This window comes from Onychomys torridus, chromosome 1 (genome assembly GCF_903995425.1).
Source record: "Onychomys torridus chromosome 1, mOncTor1.1, whole genome shotgun sequence".
In the NCBI taxonomy this organism is placed as follows: domain Eukaryota; kingdom Metazoa; phylum Chordata; class Mammalia; order Rodentia; family Cricetidae; genus Onychomys; species Onychomys torridus.
Window position 1 is genome coordinate 10,630,548 of NC_050443.1, and position 24,146 is coordinate 10,654,693.

Sequence of the window (24,146 nt, forward strand, 5' to 3'; positions counted from 1 at the left end):
AACACTGTGATGTGTGTCTCAGATGACAGTGTTTGTGTGTGTGTGTGACACTGTGTGTGTGTCTCAGGGGACAGTGTTTGTGGATGTGTGTGTGACACTGTGTGTGTATCTCAGGGGACAGTGTCCTACACACTCATTACTTAAGGTCCTACTCTGGGTAAGGCCTCCAGTGTCTAGGTCCTTGTCCTCTTGGGGGACACAGACTAGTGGCCGCTAGTCTGACACGGTACACCGAATTGACTGTGGGAACGTGTGCTATTTATTGACAGTGTTCCTGGGAGCCAGATGTGGCTGCACAAGCCTGTGCAACTGAAATCTGAATCTCGGCACTTGAAGAGCTGAGGCAGGGGATCCAAAGTTGGGCACCTGATTTATATAGTAAGACTCTATTTTATTAAGAAACACCAAACAAGGAAAACAGGGCTGGAGAGCACTGGTTGCTATTCTACAGGACCCAGAAGGACCCAGGGTTCAGTTCTCAGCACCCACAGGAAAGCTCAAAACCATCTTAACTCCAGTTCCAGATCTAGTGCCCTCTTCTGGCCTCCTTGGGTACTGCATAGATGTGGAACATGCATCCGAGCGAGCAAAAATCAGGTAAAATTAAAGCAGAACAAGTTAAGGACCGAGCAATGGATGGCTCAGGTGGTGATAAAAAAATGGGCTTGCTCCACGCAGGGGGTAAGAGGCCTGAGTTTCTGGAATCCTCAGCAGCAGAAAGCCTGGGTAAGTGTGTGTTTGGCTGATCACCAGTGCTTGGAGGAGGCAGGCGGCCGGCAGATCTCTGTGAGTTCAAGGCCAGCCTGGTGCACATAGTGAGTGCCAGGCAGCCAGGGCTACACAATGACCCCACCAACATACACACACACACCACACACACACACACACACACACACACACACACATACGAGAAAGAAAGGTGAGCAGCTCCCGAGGGGCAAGCAGAGGTTGGTCTCTGGCATCTATCCACATTTGTGAGGACATTTGGGCACACACACACACACACACACACACACACACACACACACACAACACAGCATGCATGAAATTACAACAGGAGGCCAGCCACCATGGCCAAGCACACGGGAAGGCAGAGGCAGGCAGATGTCTGAGATCAAGGCCAGCCTGGGCTACAGAGGGAGTTCCAGGACAGCCAGGGCCACACAGAGAAACCCTGTCTCGAAAAACCAAAACAAACAAAAGTAGACAGCACCCAAGAATGACATCAGAGGTTGTCCTCTGGCCCTCATACCCAGTCCACATGGACACGCACTCATACACATGCACCAAAGAATGACAACAGAAAAGCCATGGTCTTACGACTGTGGGATGCCAGCTTGTGTTTGTGTGTACGTGAAGTGTCCGCGGCCCTAGGCACACAGCCGCGTGTCCCTGTGGGTGAAAGACTGGCTGTGAACGAACCTGTTACTCACAGAGTCACAACTGCTCGGGATCCTTCCCCAAGGGCTGGGACTGCAGGGTAGGGGTGCATCTCCATCCCTGGCACTCATGGATATCGATCAGACAGATGTAAGCCACCGTCATCTGTTTACCTGTGAATGGTCTTCACAGAGCTCAGCTTAGGAATGGAGAGTTGGGGGGTGGGCACATTGGGTAGCCCTGGCCATCCTGGAACTCACTCTGTAGCCCAGGCTGACTTTGAACTCACAGAGATCTGCCTGCTTCTGCCTTCCCAGTGCTGGGATTAAAGGTGAGCGCCACTGCCACCTCCGCCACCACCACCACCACCACCCAGTTAGAAAAAGTATTTCTATTAGAAGCTTCCAAGGGTGTGTGGGTGACTCACATCCGGGAGTCACAGTTTCTCAAAAAGACATTTGAGCTGAGAATGCAATACCCAGGAACCAGCCAGAGAAGAATTAAAGGAAAAAACAACCCAGACTAAAGGTGCCATGCATGGGTGTAGTGACTCTGTGGCCCCAGTGGGGGTGAATTGGAGCCTTGAGTTTTGAACCAGTCCTGCTTCTGGCTGATTGTGACCATGAAGAAGTCACCTTCCTCCCTCTGACTCAGTTCAGTTGTTTCCTCTGAAAAAACGTATTTCCTGACCTCAGGGTCCCAGGACTATGGAATGATGGGTAAAGGGGCGGGGTTGGGGGCTACGTTTAAGATGATTTGTTGGATAAAGCGCGCTTGCCGCTCAAGCTTGGAGACTGGAGTTGAGATCCTCAGCAGGCACATAAATGCTGGTGGGCATGGTGATAGCCTGTGATGAGGAGGCAGAGACAGGATTCCAGGGGCAAGCTGGCTACCTAGACGAGCTGGGATTGAACTCTGAGTTCAGTGAGAGACCCTGCCCGAACAGAGCAGAGAGTGACTGAGGAGACACCCAAAGTCAACTGAGGTAATCACATCTGTATACACATATTTGTGCACACCTGCACACACTCATGCAAGTATGTGTGCATATGTGCACACAACACACATATACAGGCAAGAACTTCAATGTTTAGAGGCACTAACTCTATAGTTCAAGTCCTACACATAGAGATGGATAGAACTCGGGGCCTTGTAAGTGCTAGATAAGTGTTATACAAAGCCACTGAGCCACATTCCCAGACACTGGGGGATTCTAGGCAGGGGCTCTACCACTAAGCCACACCCCAGCCCCTCACTGGGGGATTCTAGGCAGGGGCTCTACCACTGAGCCACACCCCAGCCCCTCACTGGGGGATTCTAGGCAGGGGCTCTACCACTGAGCCACACCCTAGCCCCTCACTGGGGGATTCTAGGCAGGGGCTCTACCACTGAGCCACACCCCAGCCCCTCACTGGGGGACTCTAGGCAGGGGCTCTACCACTGAACCACACCCCAGCCCCTCACTGATTCTAGGCAGGGGCTCTACCACTGAGCCACACCCCCTAGCCCCTCACTGGAGGATTCTAGGCAGAGCTATGCCTCCTAGTCTTTCGCTCATGGAGTCTAGGTAAGGTAGTCTATCTCTAGGTAGGTTTATCTCTTGTTCGGCCTTCCAAGTGCTAGAATTGCAGATGTGCACCCCCCCCCACACACACACACAACCAGCTCTCTTGACTCTAAGACACTTGTCACTAGGTTTAAGACCTATGCATATCATGTCGGGTGACTTCATCCTGAGATCCTCATAACATTTGTAAAAATCTGTATTCCATCCAAGATCATTGTCACAGTTTGTGGGGAGGATCCAGGTGGGGACCTAGCAAAGCACGGTGACTTTGGACTGTCATTGCAGCACTGAGGAGGTGGAGGCAGCAGGATTGCTACCAGTTGAAAGTCCAGCCTGGGCTACTTTGTAATACAGTGTTTGCCAACAAGCAGGGCTGTGGAGACAGCTCAGTTAGCAATGTGCTTGGTGTTCAAGCTGAAGACCTGGGTTCCGTCCTCAGCACCCACAGGAAAAGGAGCCCAGCTTGTGGCTACAGTCCCAGCACCGGGTGGGGCAGAAACAGGAAGATTCCCTGGGGCTTGCTGAGCCGCCAGTCTAGCTGATCTGTGAGCTCCGGGTCCAAGAAGAAACACTGTGTCACAACGGAGGTGGAAACAAAAATAAAGACAATTAGGGCATACACCCAACGTTTACCTCTGGCCGCTACAGTTTGATACATATGTGAGTACATGCACACACAGAAACACACAAGCCTGAACCTATATTTTGGGGACACCATGGTTCAACACCCCCACCCCCACCCCCATCCCCACCCCCGGAGGCAGGTCGGAGACAGGTAACCATTCCAGTGGCCTCATGACTCCCCTTCAGCCAGGAGGTACTGAACGAGCTCCTTAACCCAGCCCTGGGCTTCTCCAGCTATGGCTACCGTGGCCGCGACTGCAGGGCCAACCTTTACCTCCTGCCCACCGGGGAGGTGGTGTACTTTGTGGCCTCGGTGGTGGTACTGTACAGTGTGGAAGAGCAGAGGCAGCGACACTACCTGGGCCACAACGATGACATCAAATGGTGAGTCGGGGCAGTCTGGCGGGTGGGAGAATCCAGGCTGGGGCACTGATCCAATCTGTACCTCCTGGGCCTCTTTCCACATGACTGCCAACATGGAAGGTGGCGTGGTGCCAACCCTCTGTGTAATGAGCCCACTGGCTCCCCTGGGTGGAAACAGTGGGGAAATAAGCATATATAATGCCTTTTTTTTAATGTGCATGGATGTTTTGCCTGCATGTATGTTTGTGTGAAGGTGTCAGCTCCCATGGAACTGGAGTTACAGACAGGTGTGAGCTGCCATGTGGTTGCTGGGAATTGAACCCAGGTCCTCTGGAAGAATAGTCAGTGCTCTTAACCACTGAGCCATCTCTCCAGCCCCTATTGTATTTGTCTTTTTTTGTTTTTTAAATGTGTGTCTTTGTGCCTATTTGTATGTGCACCACATGTGTGCAATGTCCCCAGAGTTTATCTGTGTTACAGCAGGTTTTGAGCTACCCAGTGTGGGTGCTGGGAACCAAATCCAGGTCCTCTGGAAGAGCAGCCAGTGCTCTTCCACTGATTCATCTCTCTACCACCCTAGCTTTTATTTTTCCTATTGTGGTAGGGTCTCTTTACAGAGCCCAGGCTAGCCTGGAACTTTATATGTAGCCAAAGTTGGCCTTGAACTCATGATTCTCCTGCCTCAGCCTCCTGAGTGCTGGGCTTAGAGATATGTATTCCTACATCTGACAATTACCAATATCATATATGGTGATGCCCTTACCCAATGTCCCAAGTTTTTGCTTCTTTTGAAGAAAGTGACCCAGCATTCCAGGTATTTCCATGTTGGTATTTAATGCTTCCATAGCTACTGTTTTTAGGACATGTCTGAGCTGGGTGGAGTCAGGAAGGTCAGAAGTTCAACATCATTTCTAGCTAAGCTGCCAGTTGGAAGCCTGGGCTTCATCAGACATTGTTTCAATAAGCAGATTAAAGAAAAACATGTTTTTTCTTTTTTCTTTTGGGTTTCCAGACAGAGTTTCTCTGTGTAGCCCTGGCTGTCCTGGATCTCACTCTGTAGCCCAGGCTGGCCTCCAATTCACAGAGATCCACCTGCCTCTGCCTCCGGAGTGCTGGGATTAAAGGCCTGTGCCACCATGCCTGGCTTCACGGATAAATATTTTTACAATTCATGTTTATTGAGTGAACAGCCGTGCGTTTAGCTCTAACCTGCTGAAGAAGGGTCCTGTCCCTGGGAGTTCTTCGCTCCCCACCACTGAATTCTGTTCCTCTGTCCCTCTCCCCTCAGTCTGGCTGTCCACCCAGATATGGTCACCATCGCCACGGGACAGGTGGCAGGCACCACAAAGGACGGCAAGGTATACACAGGGCGTGGGCACTGTGCAGAGGGTCTAGTGGGAACTGGGACCCCTCTCCCCGAATAACTGCACTTCTCTTTATTGCAGCCTCTGCCACCCCATGTGCGTGTCTGGGACTCGGTTTCCCTGTCCACCTTACATGTCCTGGGCCTGGGAGTGCTTGACAGAGCTGTGTGCTGTGTGGCCTTCTCCAAATCCGTGAGTATTTGGCCCGGTCCCTTCAGAATGTGCCTTCCTATGAGTGGAGGCCATACCTCATTATGACACCACAGTGAAGCCATGCTTCACATCCCAGGCCCCAGGGCCTCACTGGCCTGTGACCCAGAGCCCAGCACATGACACAGTACATCTGGAACTGTAACACACCGGACCACCATACCCTTCTTTCTCCATCGGCCGACTCCTGTTGGGTTATTTTGCCTGAGCATTCTGGAAGCTTCCTTATCTCTCAAGGTGTTTCAACCCCAGCACTGAGAGCCTTGTGCGGTCCAATCCCCCATCAAAACAGAAGTTAAAAAAAAATAATCTTCCTGGAATTTGTGGAGCAACTTGGTGTTGATCCAACAGCCCTCCCCTTCCATTCCCGTGACGGGTTTTTGTTTGTTTGTTTGTTTTTATAATGATGATTTTGTTTGGAAGTGCTGGTCTGCAGTGGATTGGGAAAAACAAAAATTATACTCCCCGGAGCTGGAGAGATGGCTCAGCAGTTAAGAGCACTGGCTGTACTTCCAGAGGTCCTGAGTTCAATTCCCAGCAACCACAGGGTGGCTCACAACCATCAGTAATGAGATCTGGCGCCCTCTTCTGGCATGCAGATATACATGCAGGCAGAACACTGTATACACAATAAATAAATAAATTTAAAAAAAAAATTATACTCCCCGAAGATAGTTTAAGAAGCACTAGGTTGTGTGGGGGCACATGATTGTGATTCCCCACAGTATAGAGGCCAAGGCAGGAGAGGTCTTGGCTATATGAGACTTTGTCTCCAAACCACAACTCAGTTGGGTGTAGCGGCATATGCCTTTAATATTGGCATTCTTAGGAGGCAGAGACAGAAGGATCACTGTGAGTTCAGGGCCAACCTTGATCTATGTATCCAGGTCCAGGTTAGCCAAGTTACACAGTGAAACCCTGTCTCAAAACACAACAACAAAAACTATCAGCCAACTTTATTTCTTTTTATTATTATCATTATTATTATTATTATTATTATTATTATTATTATTATTTTGGTTTTTTTTAAGACAGGGTTTCTCTCTGTAACAGCTCTGTCTGTCCTGGAACTCTCTATAGACCAAACTGGGCTTGAACTCACAGGGATCTGCCTGCCTCTGCCTCCCGAGTGCTAGGGTTAAAGGCGTGCGACACCACCACCTGGCTTATCTTTATTTTTTATTGATTTATTGATTGATTGATTGATTTTGCCAGAGCTGGGAACCGAACCCAGGGCCTTGTGCTTGCTAGGCAAGCGCTCTACCACTGAGCTAAATCCCCAACCCCTTCTTTTTATTTTTTAAAGAATTTATTTTTAGGTGTTATCACCTATCTATGGGTACCTGCATCAGTACCCAGGAAACAGCACCAGATGCCCTGGAGCAGAAGTTAAAGGCTGTTGTGAGCCACCTCACGTGGGTCCTGGGGACTGAACCCAGTAGTATTCTGGAAGAGCAACAAGCACTCTTAACCACTGAGCATCTCTCCAGCCCCCTATTTTTTTTAAATTAATTTTTGAAGTTAGCGTATACAATAATGAGCTTGGTTCTGATGTTATTTATTTATTTATTTATTTAAATTTTCCGGAGCTGAGGACTGAACCCAGGGCCTTGTGCTTGCCAGGCAAGTGCTCTATCATTGAACTAAATCCCCAACCCCCTGATATTTTTATTACATATGTTACTGTTCTTTTTCATGTTCATTACCCAAGACTTCTGGCTGTGCTTTCCCCCAATCAACTTTATATTATCTTTTTTAAACATTTGTTTATTTATTGTGGGTATGTTTGCACACACACACACACACACACACACACACACACACACACGCCCCAGTATTCCCGTGGAGGTCAAGAAAAACTGCTGGGAGTTGCTTCTCTCCTGCAACTGTGGGTCTTTCCAGGGGTGGATCTCAGGTCAGGCTTGGCGGGGCAGCAACCATTACCCACTGAGGCATCTTGCCAGCCCCGCCCCTCCAAGTCCTACGGCCAACTTTGATAATGGCTGGATTTCATGTACATAAAAAGCCATTCCAGGGATGGGGGTGTGGTCCAGTGGCGGAGCACTTGCCAAGCCTACACACTGCCCTGAATTCCATCTCCAGCACCAAATGGGGAGGAGAAAAAAACAATGAAAAAGAAGAAAAAACAAAAAAGATCACTCAGGAGGAGGCAGAGGCACTGCCTAGGCTACATAGCAAGTTGGAGGAAAGATGGTGTCAGCAAGAATGCCCAAGTGTGGGAGCTGGAGAGATGGCTCAGTGGTTAAGAGCACTGGCTGCTCTTCCAGAGGACCCAGGTTTAATTCCCAGCACCCACATGGTGGCTCAGAACTGTCTGTAACTCTAATACCAGAGGTTCCGATGCTCTCTTCTAGCTTCCATGGACATGTAGTGTACAGACATTCATGCAGGGAAATGCCCATACACGTGAAAAGATAAAATAAAATTGCAGGGAAAAAGAATTCCCCAACTGTGCAGGCTTCAAAGTTTCTAAGGGATGAGGAGTTATTGTAAAACCCTTTAAGGGGCAGCTCATGGTAGTGTACATCAGCTTTCCTGGGTACTAAACACTGAAGCCAAGATAAGTTCAAGGCCAGCCTGGGCAGTTTAACTAATGAAGAAACATTTAGATTTATCTATTCATTTTGTGTTTGTTACACATACGTGTTTACCACATGTGTAAAGCTCAGAAGACAACTCACAGAGGTCAATTCTCTCCTTCCACCATATGAGTCCTAGGGATTGAACTCAGATCATCAGGGTTGGCAGCAAACACTCACTGAGCCACCTTGTTGGCTCATATCTTGGGCGATCAAGTGAGGTCCTTTCTCAAGCAGAGACAAGAATGGGGACTGGGAGCATGGGTCAGTGATAGAGCCCCTGCCTAGAATCCCCCAGTGAGGGGCTGGGGTGTGGCTCAGTGGTAGAGCCCCTGCCTAGAATCCCCCAGTGAGGGGCTGGGGTGTGGCTCAGTGGTAGAGCCCCTGACTAGAATCCTCCAGTGAGGGGCTGGGGTGTGGCTCAGTGGTGGAACCCCTGCCTAGAATCCCCCAGTGAGGGGCTGGGGTGTGGCTCAGTGGTGGAGCCCCTGCCTAGAATCCCCCAGTGAGGGGCTGGGGTGTGATCAGTGGTAGAGCCCCTGCCTAGAATCCCCCAGTGAGGGGCTGGGGTGTGATCAGTGGTAGAGCCCCTGCCTAGAATCCCCCAGTGAGGGGCTGGGGTGTGATCAGTGGTAGAGCCCCTGCCTAGAATCCCCTAGTGAGGAGCTGGGGTGTGGCTCAGAGGTAGAGCCCTTGCCTAGTATATGACAGGTTCCATTCCCATTATCAGACAAAAAAAATATATTGTTTTAGATTTTTTTAGTTTCTTTGTGTAACTAGCCTTAGCTATCCTGGATCTTGCTCTGTAGACCAGGCTGGCCTTGAACTCAGAGATCCACCTGCCTCTGCCTCCTGAGTACTATGCCACGACCATCCTGCTAAAAACTGATCTCTTATATAGGGTAGAACTTTTTTTTTAAACCAGTTTTGTCTTACTTGCATTTCTGGGTATTGTGATAAAATAGTCTAAGAAAAGCAACTTAAAAGACAGATGGCTCAGAAATTACTGGCTGCTCTTCCAGAGGTCCTGAGTTCAATTCCCAGCAACCACATGGTGGCTCACAACCATCTGTAATGAGATCTGGCGCCCTCTTCTGGCCTGAAGGCACACATGCTGTATACATAATAAATAAATAAGTAAATAAATAAAAATATTTTTAAAAAAAGACAAAGGGAAGTCAAGGCACTAGAAACTGGAAGTAGCTAGTACGCCCCACCCATGGTCAGGAGTGGAGAGCAGTGCGTCAGAGCAGGTACTCCTGCTGGTGCTCAGCTCACTTTCCCCACTTTTCCTCAGTTCAGATTCCCCTGCCTAGGGAATGAGTGGTGCTGCCCGCAGTGGGCGGTTCTTCCCACCTCAAGATAACCAAGGCAGTCCCCCAAAAACATGCCACAGGCCAACCTGATCTAGACTGCCCCTCACTGAGACTCCCTTCCCAGGTGATTCTAGCTGGTGTCAAGTTGTCAATCAACACTGATCAATGCAAACGTGTTTTATGGAGGTCTTTGAACAGGCCGGGGAGGTGAATGGGCCGGCGTGGGATGTGGGGAGACATATCCTAACCCACCTCTCTGTCTTCCGCAGAATGGGGGCAATCTACTATGTGCAGTGGATGAATCCAACGACCATGTGCTCTCCGTGTGGGACTGGGCCAAGGAGAGCAAGGTGGTGGATAGCAAGGTGAGTGGGCCTGCTGCTCATATCCCCTCCCGTGGGTGTCCTCTCAGGACATGGTGGGCCATGTGGTTAGGAATCTGCAACCAGACTCATTTTCAATGGGGGCTTTGGTGTCATGTGTTGGGTGACTGTGGGCGTCGGTTGCCTCCTGTGGAACTGAGGTCAACAGTGGTGCCCTCATCGGATGTGGAAAGGCTGGGTATCATGTTGATGGACCAGGCTCAGCACAAAGGTGTATGACACACCCTGAATCCCAGAATACAGGAGGAAGCTAAGCGAAGAGGTCATGAGTTTGAGTCTAGTCTGAGTTATATAACAAGACCCTGTTCCAAGAAAAAGAGATAGCCAGGCACAGGAGCCCACGCTTTTAATCCCAGCACTTGGGAGGCAGGTGGATCACTGTGAGTGCAAGGCCAGCCTGGTCTACAGAGTGAGTTCCCCGACCGCCAGGGCTGCTTGATGAGACTCTGTCTCAAGGGGACGGGTGGTGGGGTGGGGAGGCATGGTCAGGAGATAAGATATCTACCAGTGATCACATGCCTGGGCTGTCAGGAAACCTAGATCAGAGGCCCCTCCTTAGGAAGGATAAGGGGTAAGAGGATAAGAGGTGGTGTCCCAGAATTAGACTTTTGTGAACTGGAATCTTGACGTTGCTGTAATATAGCAGTGTGGCCTTAGGCAATCTCTGAACCTCATCTATGATGGAAAACACTAACGGGCTTCATCTCCCAGAGGACGATAAGGATTGAGTGATTTGATAAGTCCTCAGCACAGTGTGTAACACAGAATAGGGGCTCCCAACGGGCTCACTACTATACTCCCTCCTCCTGCAAGCAGGCTGTGTAGGGCAGTCACATGGGAGGCATATGGCCTGATTGTCCTGGTGGCTTTGAGGTCCTCATTCAGAATCTGTCCTGACCCCGAAGTGCTCCAATGAGGCCGTGCTGGTGGCCACCTTCCACCCCACTGATCCCAGCCTGCTGATCACCTGTGGGAAATCCCACATCTACTTCTGGAACCTGGAGGGAGGCAGCCTGAGCAAGAGGCAGGGCCTGTTTGAGGTGAGTGCCCGGGATTTGTGGATGGGCTGATCTTGAGAGGGCCAGGCGGGGACACCCGGTGGGGTAGACAGTCTGGAGGGCTCCGGGGAGGGAGTATGAGACACTGAGCTTCTCTGCCTGCCAAGCCTGACTTTCCTCATCCTATGAGGGAAGATAAGATCCTGCTGAACTCTGATGTGTGAGGGTCCGGTAGGCGAGAGAACACGGAAGCTGCATGAATGGTGCCGGCACCATCCGGGAGTCACAGAGAGGCTGGGGGGGGGGGGAATGGGCTGGGGCCTCAGTGGATAAAGTGCTTACCATTTGTGCGTGAGGAGTTCCAGTTCCCAGCCAAGTGAGCATGCTGGCACACCTACAATCCTTGGGAGGGGAGAGAATTCCTAGAGCAAGTTAGTTAGCTAGAGTAGCTTTAGACTGCAGGTTCAAGAGAGCTCCCGCTTCAGAGAAAACATGTGGAGAGCAATCCAGGAAGACACCTGACACCAACTGTATCTGTGCACATGCACACACGCATGTGAACACACATAGCACACTTACATAGCACAGGCACACACACGTGAACACACAGCACACACGCAGACACATGCACACTTGTGAACACAATAGCACATATGCCCACACATGTGAATGCACATAGCACATACACACGCACACACAAGCCAGGGAGAGTGGCATGTGTTTATAACCCCAGCACCGGGGAGATGGAGACTGGCAGATCCTCGGCCCACTGGTCTGCCAACCTAGCCGCCTCGGCAAGTCCCAGATCATCCAAAAACAGGGTGAGGGGACCAGATGTAATTCGTGGGTAGTCAGGTGTGCAGCCTGCTCTTGTGGAGGACCCAGGTGTAGTTCCCAGCACCCATGTCAGGCAGCTCCCAGGAACCCAGCACCCACTTCTGGCCTCTGCAGACACCTGTACTCACAGGCACATGGCCACACACAGACACATATATTACACACATATTTTTAAATAATAAAATTTTTTAAAAAAGTCACGTAGGCAAGATGGCTCGGCAGTTTAAAACCCTGGCCACCGAGCCTGACAACCCGAGTTCAATCCCTGGAACATACATAACTGAAGGAGAGAACTGATTCCCACAGTTGTCCTCTGACACATACATGTCCTCACATACACATACACCACATAACCATACAGAATACATAAAAAGTGTAATGAAATATTTTTTTAAGAAAACCAAATCAGCCAGGCAGTGGTGGCACACGCCTTTAATCCCAGCACTCGGGAGGCACAGTGGATCTCTGTGACTTCAAGTCCAGCCTGGTCTACAGAGCAAGATCCAGGACAGGCACCAAAACTACAAAACTACACAGAGAAACCCTCTCAAAAAAAAAAAAAAAAAAAAAAACCACCAAATCAACATGCCAGGTAAGGTGCCAGGCACCTTTAACACCTTTAATCCCACCACTTGAGAGGCAGGAACAGGTAAACCTTTAGGTCATCCAGAACTACATAGTAAGTAAGACTCTTGTGTCTAAAAAAAGAAAAGGAACAAAAGCCAAGGTGGATGGCTTCTGAGGAAGGACACCAAGGTTGTCCTCTGGCCTCCATGAACGCACATGCCTACGCACAGGACTTACGCATACGGGAAGAATCAAAGAGTTTATAAAGGGTCCAGGAGGGCGGACGCAGGGCGCTTTGGAGAGGGCTCCCCACTCTTCCCTGCGCAGAGGGAGGCACACGGAGAGAAGCAGCTGAGACGGTGGCAGGGCACCGGGGGCAGGGAGGAGGGGGAAACAACACTGGCAGGGGAGTGGGGGCAGAGCAGAGGCAAGAGGCTTGTCCCAAGCTGGGCAAGGGTCCCCACATGGTCAGAACTCCCTGTGGCCTGAGCACATCAGGTGCGAGGAGAGGGCAAAGTCGGATGTTCTCTGTGGGGTCTCCCACCCTGAACCACAGGGGCTTCCCGGGACCAAAGCCCCAGATATCTGCCAATGACCCGCACAAGGCCACCCTGCTTCGACGACACCTTCCTCCTCTCTCTTACTGTAGAAACACGAGAAGCCGAAATACGTGCTGTGTGTGACCTTCCTGGAAGGTGGCGACGTGGTCACTGGAGACTCTGGGGGGAACATCTACATCTGGGGCAAAGGTCAGCGTCAGCACACTGTCTGCACTTTGACCTCCTCCACCTTTCTCAAACACCCTCGGCTGGGCCTGTCTCCTTTAACCACGCTCGTGTGGGATGAATGTCACTATAGGATAAATGCCGCCTCCTTTTCCGTGTGTGTGCGCGCGTGTGTGTGCAAGTGTGTGTACATGTGTGTGCAAGTGTGTACATGTGTGTGCAAGTATGTGTGCGCACGTGCACGTGTACATGTGTGCAAGTGTGTGTGGTGTGTGTGCAAGTGTGTGGTGTGTGTGTGTGTTTGTGTGTGTGTGGTGTGTGTGCGAGTGTGTGTCTGTGTACATGTGTGTGCAAGTGTGTGGTGTGTGTGGGTGTTTGTGTGGGGGTGTACATGTGTGTGTAAATGTGTGTGCAAGTGTGTGTGTGGAGGCCGGAAGTGGTTGTCAAGAATCATCCAGCCAGGTGGCGGTGGCGCACGCCTTCAATCCCAGCACTGGGGAGACAGGGGCAGGTGGATCTCTGTGAGTTCGAGGCCAGCCTGGTCTATAGAGTGAGTTCCAGGACAGGCTCCAAAACTACACAGAAGAAACCTGTCTCGAAAAACCAAAAAAGAAAAAAAAGAAGAAAAAATTAAATTAATTTTGGGTCTGGAGAGATAGCTCAGCAGTTAAGAGCACTGGCTGCTCTTCTGGAGGACCTGGGTTCAATTTCCAGCACCCACATGGCAGCTCACAACTGTCTGTAACTCCAGTTCCAGGGAGTCTGACACCCTCACACCAGTGCACATAAAATTAAATAAATTATTTTAAAAAGGAATCATCCTTAGTCATTCTTCTACCTGATTTGTCGAGGCAGGTCTCTTAATCAAACCCAGAGCTCATCAACATAACTAGTCTCACTAGGAAGCTTGCCCTGGGATCCTGTCTCAAGCCTCCAAGACTGGACATTTATTTGAGTTCTAGGGATCTGAATTCTGGTTGTAATTGTCTCATGACAAGCACTGTCACCACGGAGCTATCATTTCAACCCCACTCTAGGGTAAATTCTTTCTTTATTTCTTCTTCTTTTTAAAAATTATTTATTTGGGGGCTAGAGAGATGGCTCAGTGGTGAGGAGCACATACTGGAGCCAGGAGGTGGACTCACATGACTTTAATCCCAGCACTCAGGAGGCAGAGGCAAGCAGATTTCTGTGAGTCCAGGGCCAGCCTGGGCTACAAATTGAGATCTAGAACAGCCAGAGCTGTTACACAGAGAGACCCTGTCTCAGAAAACCAAGACAAAAAAAAAGTGCATACTGCTCTTCTTCAGGACCTGAGTTTGGTACCCAACAACCATGTCAGGTGACTGGCTCTCATCTGTAATCCTGCTCTGGGGGATCCAACTCCTCTGGCTTCTACGACCACCTGCACTCCTGCGCACCCACCTAAACACACACACATACGCACACACACACACACAGAGTTAAAAAAGTAAATCTAAAAATATTAATTTAATTTTATGTATATGAGTGTTGTGCCTGCATGTATGTGTGCACCATGTGCATGCAGTGCTCACTGTGACCAGAAGAGGGCATCAGATCCTCTGGAACTGGAGTTATGGATGGTTGTGAACCACCACATTGGTGCTAGGAACCAAACCCAGGTCCCCGCAACAGCTACAAATGTATTTTTTTTTAAGATTTATTTATTTATTATGTATACAGAAGAGGGCACCAGATCTCATTACAGATGGTTGTGAGCCGCCATGTGGTTGCTGGGAATTGAACTCAGGACCTCTGGAAGAGCAGTCAATGCTCTTAACTGCTGAGCCATCTCTCCAGCCCCAACTACAAGTATTCTTAATCACTGAGCCATCCCTCTAGCTCTTAGGGTAAATTCCTATTTTCCAGTTCCAGCATCCTTGACAAGGCTCAGCTCAGGTGTCCCCAACTCTATAAAGTCATTATTGGTTCCCAAAGCCTTATCCTCTGATAGTTTCATATTAGCAACAAAGGCCCAGGTATAAATGTGTGAAATGACTCGACTGTAGCCAGTGTGTTGTGTGAATAATTGGAGAGAAGGAATACATCCATATTTGTGTATGTATGAATGGAAGAGTGGATAAGAGGATGGATGAATAGATGGGTGGATTTGTGAATGAGTGGATGGATGGATGGGTGGGTGGATGGATGGATGGATGGGTGGGTGGATGGGTGGATGGATGGATGGATGGATGGGTGGGTGGATGGATGGATGGATGGATGGATGGGTGGGTGGATGGATGGATGGTGGGTGGGTGGATGGATGGATGGATGGATGGTGGGTGGGTGGGTGGGTGGATGGATGGATGGGTGGGTGGGTGGGTGGGTAAATGAGTGAATGGTACATGAGTGGATTAGGGAAGGGGGTGGATGTATGGACACATTGATGGATGAGTGTGAGGTCGGGTGCGTGAGTACTACAGATGTCCCTGCCTGGGCACTTAGTCATACCAGATTCCTTTCAGTCCCTAAGCAGTCCTTAATCTCTCCTACTGTCCCCGTTTTGCAAGAGAAGTTTCTTTCTTCTGCTTGGACAACTTCTCCACCATCTGTCCACAGCAATGTCAGCTCTACCCTTAGATCTGTAATCAGCCATAACCCCCCATCAAACCGCCTCTCACTCATCAGGCTGGAAACCCCATGCAGGATTTCACAGGATCCTGGGTATGTCGTCATGGTGCCAGCCACCTCGTGTGTTCAGTGACTAGTGATGGCATGCCTCTCTCTGCCATGGACACGTGATCCCTCTAAAAGTGTGACCTGAGGTTGTCTTGGTCACTGCTGTGTTCCCACATGAAACTCAGCCCGGTGTAGCTACATTTTTGTTGGTGGAATGGGTGGATGATGGCTGAAGAGATAGTGGACAGATGGGTGAATGGGTCGGTGGATGGAAAAATGAGTGGATATTTAAATGGAAGGAAGGACTGACTGGCAAATGGGTAGTTTGATGAAAGAAGTGAGTGAATGGATGAGAGATAGAAGGATGATGGATGAAATGTTAGATCAGTAGATGGATGAATGGCGGGAAGTGGATTAATGGAGAGATGGAGGAGTGGATTGAATGAGTGAGTGGGTAGCTGGATGGGTTGATGGGTCAGTAGGTAAAGGAGCAGATGGATGGGTGGATGGATATGGAGGGATGAATGGATGGGTGGGTGGATGGGTATGGAGGGATGAATGGATAGATGGGTGGATGGGTATGGAGGGATGAATGGATGGATGGATGAGGTGGTAAATTGATTGATAGATCAGTAGATAGATGAGTAGATGAATAAATGGGCGGTGGGTAGAAGGAGGGAAGGATCGGTTGCTGGGTCATTGAATAGATAAATGTAGATGAATGTATGGGAGGCAGATAGATAGGAGGAAGTGTGAGGATTGATTGATGGATTAGTAGATGAGTGAATGAGTAGATAGATGAGCAGATGAATCTGTGGCAGAGAACAGATGTGTGGTGAATGGGGAGATGGATGGGTGGCGGACCATCAGATGGTGAGTGGAGGAAGCCAGGGAAAGGTGTATGAGCGGATATTTCAAAAGATGGGTGGGTGGATGAGAGTTCAGATGATGCAGATGATAAAAGCCCGTGGATTGTGGCCAGGTGGATGGGTAGTGGAGGGAGGGACCAAAAGAAAGATAGAAAGATGAGTAAGCATGGATATGGGCCTCAAAGCTTTAGGTACTCACAGGGTTCAAGGAAGGAACAGCCTCCCCATGCCGACTCCCATGCCCAATCCCCCACAGGTGGAAACCGCATCACCCAGGAAGTACTGGGAGCCCATGATGGCGGTGTGTTTGGGCTCTGCGCCCTGCGGGATGGTACGCTGGTGTCTGGAGGGGGCCGCGATCGTCGGGTGGTCCTCTGGGGTTCGGACTACAGCAAGGTGCAGGAAGTGGAGGTGAGAAGGTGGGGAATGGGGATGGCTTTGTAGGATCATGGCAAGGCCCCTATCCCACCGGGGTTCCTACCGCTGGACTTTCCCCGATCACACATCCCACCCACCTCACCTGTATCCTACACCCACATCTACCCACTTAGGTTCCAGAGGACTTTGGCCCTGTCCGCACTATAGCAGAGGGCCGGGGAGACACACTGTACGTGGGGACCACCCGTAACTGCATCTTGCTTGGCTCGGTGCATAGCGGCTTCTCGCTGCTTGTCCAGGTGAGGACCTCAAGGTCATTTCACACCTTCTTTCATCCTTCCGGCTGCCGCCGTCCTCACCGTCCTCACTATCGCCCCGTGTCTCCATTCCTTCCCCTTTCTCTTCACATCCCTGCGCCATCCCTTTCTCCTTGGTCTTGGAAACCCCGCGTCCCTTCCCTTCCGTGGTCTCACTTCACCTCGGACCCCCAACGCTCCCCTGACCCAGAACTTCCCAGAAGGGTCACTTGCCTTCTGAAGTGGGTCCCCAGTACCCCTGCTCCCAAGTAGACTGCCTCTTGCCGATCTGACTGGGGATAGCATCCTCCCATCTGGTGGTAAGTGTCCTTGCAGATTGTCATATAATTGTGCTAAACCCCTCAGGGATCCAACTCCAGCAATCTTAGGAGGCTTTCCTGGGGTGGGCCTGACTTTACCAATCCTCTCTCCTCCACCCGTCCTGTCTCTCCCTCCCCTCTCCTCCTCCTCCTCCTCCTCCTCCCTCCTCCCTTCTCCTCCCCTCTTCTCTTCCTCCTCCTTTCTCCCCCCTCCTCCTCCTCTCTCCTCCTCTTCTCTCCCCCTCTTTCTTCTCTCTTCCCCCACCTCCTCTTTTTTCTTCTCCTCCTCTTTTTTCTTTTTCTTTGAGATTTGGATTTCATGTAGCCCAGGCTGCCCTCCAAATGCACAATGTAGCCCAGGCTGCCCTTGAACTCCTGATCCTCCTGCCGCCACCCCCCCACCCCCGAGCACTTGGATTACAGGTGTGCACCACCACAGTGGGCTCTGATTTCTTCTTGTAATGCCTCCTTCACCAGTGAGCCATACTCACACCCACCCAGGGGGCTGGAGAGATGGCTCAGTGGTTAAGAGCACTGGCTGCTCCTCCAGAGGACTCAGGTTCAATTCCCAGCACCCACATGATAGCTCACAACTGTCCGTTAACTCCAGTTCCAAGGGATATAACACCCTCACAGAGATATAGATGTAGGCAGAACATCAATGTACATATAAAAAACAAACAAACAAAAAACAAAAAAAAAAACACCTAGTAGGAGGCAGTATAGTTTGGAACTTGGAGTCTGGGACTTGGCTACTTATATGGAAATCACAACCCTGTGGCTTGTTAGCTGTGTGATACTGGGCAAGTGAGTCACCTCTCTGTGTGTCTCTGAGACAGAGAGGGTGACTACATGAGGTTTTTTGAGGATCCTGAGTCACCATCATAGCATACCCTTGAGACTGGTATCTGAGGCAGAGGCGCTGCTTACAGTGTCTTGGTCCTAATGACTCCTTGCTCAATGGTCCCCTTCCCTTCCCTGACCCGTGCTTCTCCCCCTCTGCAAGTCTAGCTAAAATCTATACTGCTGCATTTAGTGTGATTTCCACGAGAAGTTAGAGGGTGGGTGGGCTGGGGAAGTGGCTCAGCCTGTAAGGCACTTGCCTAGCAAACATAAAGACCCGATCTTCATCAGCAGAACCCATACTGAAAGCTGGGTGTGGTGATGCACGTGTATACTCCCAGCATGGAGGAGGCAGAGGTGGAAGGAGCCATTCTCAAAGGAGGTGGAAAAGTTTCCAAGGATGACCACACCCCAAAAGAGAGAGGAAAGCAGGGCCAGCAGGGCTTCTTTTTATTGTCATTGTTGTTATTAATGTGTGTGGGTGTTTGCCTCCATGTGTGTCTGTGCACCACATATGTGCAGTGCCTTCATTGGCCAGAAGAGAGCATCAGATCTCTCAGAGCTGGAGCTATAGTGGTTGTGAGCCACTGTGTGGGAGCTGGGAATAAAACCAGGGTCCTCTGAAAGAGCAGCCAGTGCTCTTAACCCCTGAGCCCTCCCTTCAGCCCCGGATTTTTCAATCATTGCTTTGTAGTTTTTGTTTCCATGAGACAGGGTCTTACTGTGTATCTGTGGCTAGCCTAGTACTTGCTGAATGGCAAGTGTAGCTTTGAACACATGGCAATCCTCCTGCTGGACTTACAGATGTATGCCACCACATCTGGCTTGAGTAGCAGGACTTTCCCTAAAGCAAGAAAGGACCCTTAACAACCTCTATGAATATTTATTTATATGTTTGTTGTTTTGAGACAGGTTCGTTCTTTCTTTCTTCCTTTTTTTCTTTCTTTCTTTTTTTTTTTTTTTTTTTTTTGAGGGGTTTCAAGACAGGGTTTCACTGTGTAGCTCTGGCTGTCCTGGAACTTGCTCTGTAGACCAGGCTAGCCTCAAATTCACAGAACTCCTCATACTTCTGATGCCTGAGTGCTGGGATTAAAGGCGTGCTCCGCCAACACTGCCTGGCTTGAGACAGGATCTTTCTATATAGCCCAGGCTGCTTCAAACTCACACTCATGCCTCAAGCCTCCTAGCTGCTCAGGTGTACAGGTGTGAGCCTCCATTCCCAACTGTATTTCTTATTATATTAGTAATATCTGTTAGTGTAGCATAAATAGAACTATAAATATCAACCATGGTATCAATTACTCCCTGTAGCTATAGTTACTGATTGACAACATACTGTTGTTTGGGGTTAATAATTACTAATGACGTTTGTTTTTGAGGACCTTCTTTAAGCCAGCCTGTGTTTGTCACTTTCCTTTGTTTCTTTTGTTTAGTGCTGGGTAGAGAACCCAGAGACTTGGACGTGCTAGAGAGGGGCTCTACCACTGAGCCACACCCCCAGCCCCTCACTCGGGGATTCTAGGCAGGGGCTCTACCACTGAGCCACACCCCAGCCCCTCACTGGGGGATTCTAGGCAGGGGCTCTACCACTGAGCCACGCCCCCAGCCCCTCACTGGGGGATTCTAGGCAGGGGCTCTACCACTGAGCCACGCCCCAGCCCCTCACTGGGGGATTCTAGGCAGGGGCTCTACCACTGAGCTATATTCCGAGCCTTTGTTTTGTTTGGTTTGGTTTGGTTTTTGGTTTTTTGTTTTGTTTTTTTTGTCTTTGAGACAAGATCTTGCGTAGCCCAGGTTGGCCCTGAATTGTCTACCTGAGAATAACTTTGAAGTCCTGATCCTCCTGCCTTCACATCCTGAGTGCCAGGTTTGTGCTACTGTGCCTTGCTTGTGTCCAGCACTTTCTATCCATGTTCTGAGGGAGCCAACAATGCTTTGAGGAACATGGGGCAGCTAGCCCCATTTTAGAGACTATGAAACTGAGGTTTCATGCTGGGCATGGTGGCATATACCTGTAATCTCAGCAGTCAGAGGACGACAGCAGGAGGATTTCTGTGAGTTCCAGCCTAGCCTTGACAAGAAAGGGAAGCCCTGTCTCAAAACCAAACAGGGCTAGGTGGATGGCTTGGTTGGTCAAGTTCTTGCTGTATAAACATGAGGACCTGAGTTTGGTTTTCCCCAGAGCCCATATATAAAGGCTGGGCATGGTAACAGGCCTGAAATCCGAGACCTGGAGAGGCCAAGACAGACTGATGGGGCTTGCTATCCTGCCTGTCTATCCAAGCTGGTGTGTTCTAGGTTTAGGGAAAGACCCTGTGTCAAAAATGATAGAGCAGAGGCCAAGACTCAGTGGATAAAGGAGCTTGCCACCAAGCCTAACGACTCGGGTTCGATTCCTTGAAACTACATGGTGGAAGGAGAGACTTAGCTCCTTCAAGTTGTCCTTTGATCTCCACATGCAGGCCTTGACAATGCGCCAACACCCACAAAATAAATAAAACGTAAATAAAGAAGGGAGCGAGAGATAGAAAAAGATACTTAATGCTGAATTCAGGCTTCCGCACCCAGGTGTACACACACACACACACACATACACACTCACACACGCGCGCGCGCGCACGCGCGCACACACACACACACGCGCGCACACACACATACATACATGCAAAAACAATAAAAAAAAACAAAAACAAACCCTGAGGTTCCGAGGTGAGGTCAGCTGACTAGGTGGCTGGTTCCCACCATCAATAAGAGAGCTGAGGGTCCTCCATGTGACCCTAGATGTCTTCGTTCTGTGACTCAAGACCACGTCCACTAGGCTTTTCCCAGATCTTTAAGGCTGAAGTCTGGGAGGTGTCTAGGCAGGGTGGATGGAGCCTGTGTGGCTACTGAGGTCAGATTCTGAGCCACCACCACCACCCCCATTCTAAAAGGGGAAAGCAGAGGTTTTGGGGAAGGGGCAGGCTTTGCTTCACGCCTTGGGGTAGCCAGAGCCAACCCCCATCAAGGGAGAACTGTACAGAAGGGGCTTGCTGGGTCATGGGGGCTGCTCTGGCATTTCTTCCGGTATCAGGGCTGGCTAGGGAGAAGGCTACCTTTGCTGTCTCTTTCCCATCATCTTCTCTTCCTCCTGCAGGGACACGTAGAAGAGCTGTGGGGCCTGGCCACGCATCCTAGCCGGGCACAGTTTGTGACCTGTGGACAGGATAAGCTGGTGCATCTTTGGAGTTCAGAGACCCACCAGCCCCTGTGGAGCCGGACCATTGAGGTAATGGGATAGAAATGCAGACCTAGGGGTGTGCAGAAACTGCTGCTTTTGACACCTCAGGGCTCAGCACATCATGATAAAAATTTAAAAAGGGCATCTTGCTCGGCAGTATTTGGGAGACAAAGGCAGGTGGATCTCTGTGAGTTCAGGGCCAACCTTGTTTACACAGTGAGTTCCTGTCTCAAAAGAAAAAAACAAACAAACAAAAGAGTAGGAAGAGAGGAGACTATGTCTCTTAAATTAGCATGCTCAAGAAAGGGGAATAGCTCCTGGCGGTTTCTGGAAGGTGTGAGAGAGCAAAGAGGACCTCAGGCCATGCTAGGAGCTAGTTCTGAGGCTGGGGAGTACCTAGATGGACTTGGGACCCCAGCTTTTTTCTCATCCTTCCCAGGACCCTGCCCGTTCGGCTGGCTTCCATCCCAGTGGCTCTGTCCTGGCGGTGGGCACAGTGACCGGCAGGTACTGCTGAACAGACCAAGTCCTTACCAGTTCCTTTTCCTTTTGCCCCAAAGCCCTTAGAGCGCCTCACATTCTAAACCTGCTGCTTCAATCCTAAGGGCCTGTCTGTAGCCCGCCCCTTGCCGACAGTGGACCCAGGTGTGGGGCTTTGCCCACCCATTTGAAATGGCATGGGCTTCTAAGCGGGAGGAGGAAGGTGTTGCTCATCTCTGCCCCTCATAGCCTGAGGCCCACTCCTCATTGTCTGGCACAACCTATGGTAGCCTGGCTCCGCCCCCTCATCCCTGCATTTGGGAGGTGCTTATCTCTCTCCTTCAGGCCCCACACACTGCCCTATCTCAACAACGACATCCCATCCTCCACCACCACCCCATCATGCCTTCTCCTTCAAGGTGGCTGCTACTGGACACAGACACCCATGACCTGGTGGCTATCCACACAGATGGCAATGAGCAGATCTCCGTGGTCAGCTTTTCCCCAGGTAGGCACGGGATCCTGGGGAGGCAGGGTCTTTGGAGCCAAGGTTCAGGAGTACAGACTGGGGGGTGAGGGGCTACAGTCCCCCCGCACCAAGGGAAGGACAAGTCATGGAGGGAGGAGGAGCCTGGGACTGTGGAGGAGGGGCTGAGTCTGGGAGAGAAGGGGGCGGAGTCTGGGTGCCTCCTCATAGCCCCTCCCCCTCCCCAGACGGGGCGTACCTGGCTGTGGGCTCCCACGACAACTTGGTGTACGTGTACACGGTGGACCAGGGTGGCCGCAAGGTCAGCCGCCTGGGCAAGTGCTCGGTGAGTGGGCAGTGGTCCCCAGCCCGCGCCACCACCCCGCCCAGTGGGGTGCAAAACTAACCATTTTTCTACCACAAGGGAGCCACAGCTTCAGAACGCAGCTGATTGTTTTTCCTTGCCCTGACTATGTCAAGGCATCTCGATTGGCCCCATCCTCATCCCTTATTGTGTTCTAAGCCGCCCCTTCTTCTTGTAGCCCCCAACCCTCACCTTCCAAGCCCCGCCCTCATTTGTAGCCCCGCCCCTGCACTCTAAACCTATCCCTCCACCCCAAGAGCACCTCTGTGTAGCCCTGCCCCTCCCATTCAAACCCCAACCCCTGTGTGGAGTTTTGCCATTGTCTTCTGAGCTTTTGTCAGCCCTACCCATCACGGTCTGGCCCCGCCCATGGTAGTCTGGCCCCGCCCCTACTCTCAGAAGGCTTTTGTATCCTCCCCTTAGCCCAACGTGTTCTCACTCTGTGTATTTTGCCTCCTAATCCTGATTTAATCCATACCCTCTCCCTGTGTTCTAAGTGACCCTCGCATCCCCTGCAGGGTCATTCGAGTTTTATCACCCACCTGGACTGGGCCCAGGACAGCTCCTGCTTTGTGACCAATTCTGGAGACTATGAGATTCTGTACTGTGAGTTCACTGACATTGGCCAGATTTCTTTGTTTGGTCTAATTTGCATATTGTTTGCATACAGCTCCCTGTTCCTTGAACTAGTCTGGGCTGATCCGATTTGGAGCTCAGCAATCTCTAGCTTGTGATTTATTTCCCGGTGCGACCCATTTCCCTTCCGCTTTGACAATGGACAGCAGGTTTTTATGTAAAAGTATCCAACTTAGGTTTTGGCGTGTCAGCGTCCAAAATCCAGCCTTCAGCTGGTCCAGAGGGACAGAAATAAGCTCAGAGACCTTTGACCCCTCTGTCTTGGACCTCAGTGCTAGATTATCTGGGGAAAAAGATTGGCTCATGGTAGTTCTTTAGGCCCTGAACATCTCTTTTGACTGTCTACCCCAGGGGACGCCGCCACCTGTAAGCAGATCACCAGTGCAGATACCGTGAGAAATGTGGAATGGGCCACCGCTACATGTGTGTTGGGGTTTGGGGTGTTCGGTAAGTTCTGAAATAGGGAGGTTCCCCACTGGAGCTCCGAGAAACCACCTTTCTTTGTGGTTTTAGTCTTATATCGGCTGCCACCATGCTGGGGAACTCGAGCCTTTACTGTATCCATGGTCTGGTCAGAGGAAGGGCAGAATGAGGTGACCACTGGGATCCCTCAGAGCTTTAATGAAATGGGACCAAATACATCGGGGCCCCGACTCAGATGGTAGTCCCAGACCTGCTCTTCTGGAGCTCACAGTGAGGT

The 24,146-nt window shown here is 50.5% G+C and overlaps 1 protein-coding gene across 1 annotated transcript; it reads left to right on the plus strand.

The window, feature by feature from the left end:
* Positions 1-3,771: 3,771 nt before the first annotated feature.
* On the plus strand, positions 3,772-23,922 carry Eml2 (EMAP like 2). Its single transcript, XM_036183361.1, has 14 exons — positions 3,772-3,955; positions 5,223-5,292; positions 5,380-5,490; positions 9,694-9,789; positions 10,713-10,847; positions 12,859-12,958; positions 16,700-16,854; positions 16,995-17,120; positions 21,417-21,548; positions 21,940-22,007; positions 22,400-22,488; positions 22,695-22,792; positions 23,329-23,416; positions 23,798-23,922. Exons 2-14 carry the CDS (start codon positions 5,242-5,244, stop codon positions 23,902-23,904), a joined length of 1,356 nt encoding a protein of 451 aa, XP_036039254.1. The 5' UTR covers positions 3,772-3,955; positions 5,223-5,241; the 3' UTR covers positions 23,905-23,922.
* Positions 23,923-24,146: the final 224 nt, after the last annotated feature.

Bases quoted from the DNA above. Each gene is read 5' to 3' on its own strand.
- Eml2 (XM_036183361.1), top strand. From the start codon at position 5,242: ATGGTCACCATCGCCACGGGACAGGTGGCAGGCACCACAAAGGACGGC. The intron at 5,491-9,693 runs GTGAGTATTTGG...TGTCTTCCGCAG, and splicing joins GTGTGGCCTTCTCCAAATCC to AATGGGGGCAATCTACTATG. The intron at 10,848-12,858 runs GTGAGTGCCCGG...CTCTTACTGTAG, and splicing joins AGAGGCAGGGCCTGTTTGAG to AAACACGAGAAGCCGAAATA.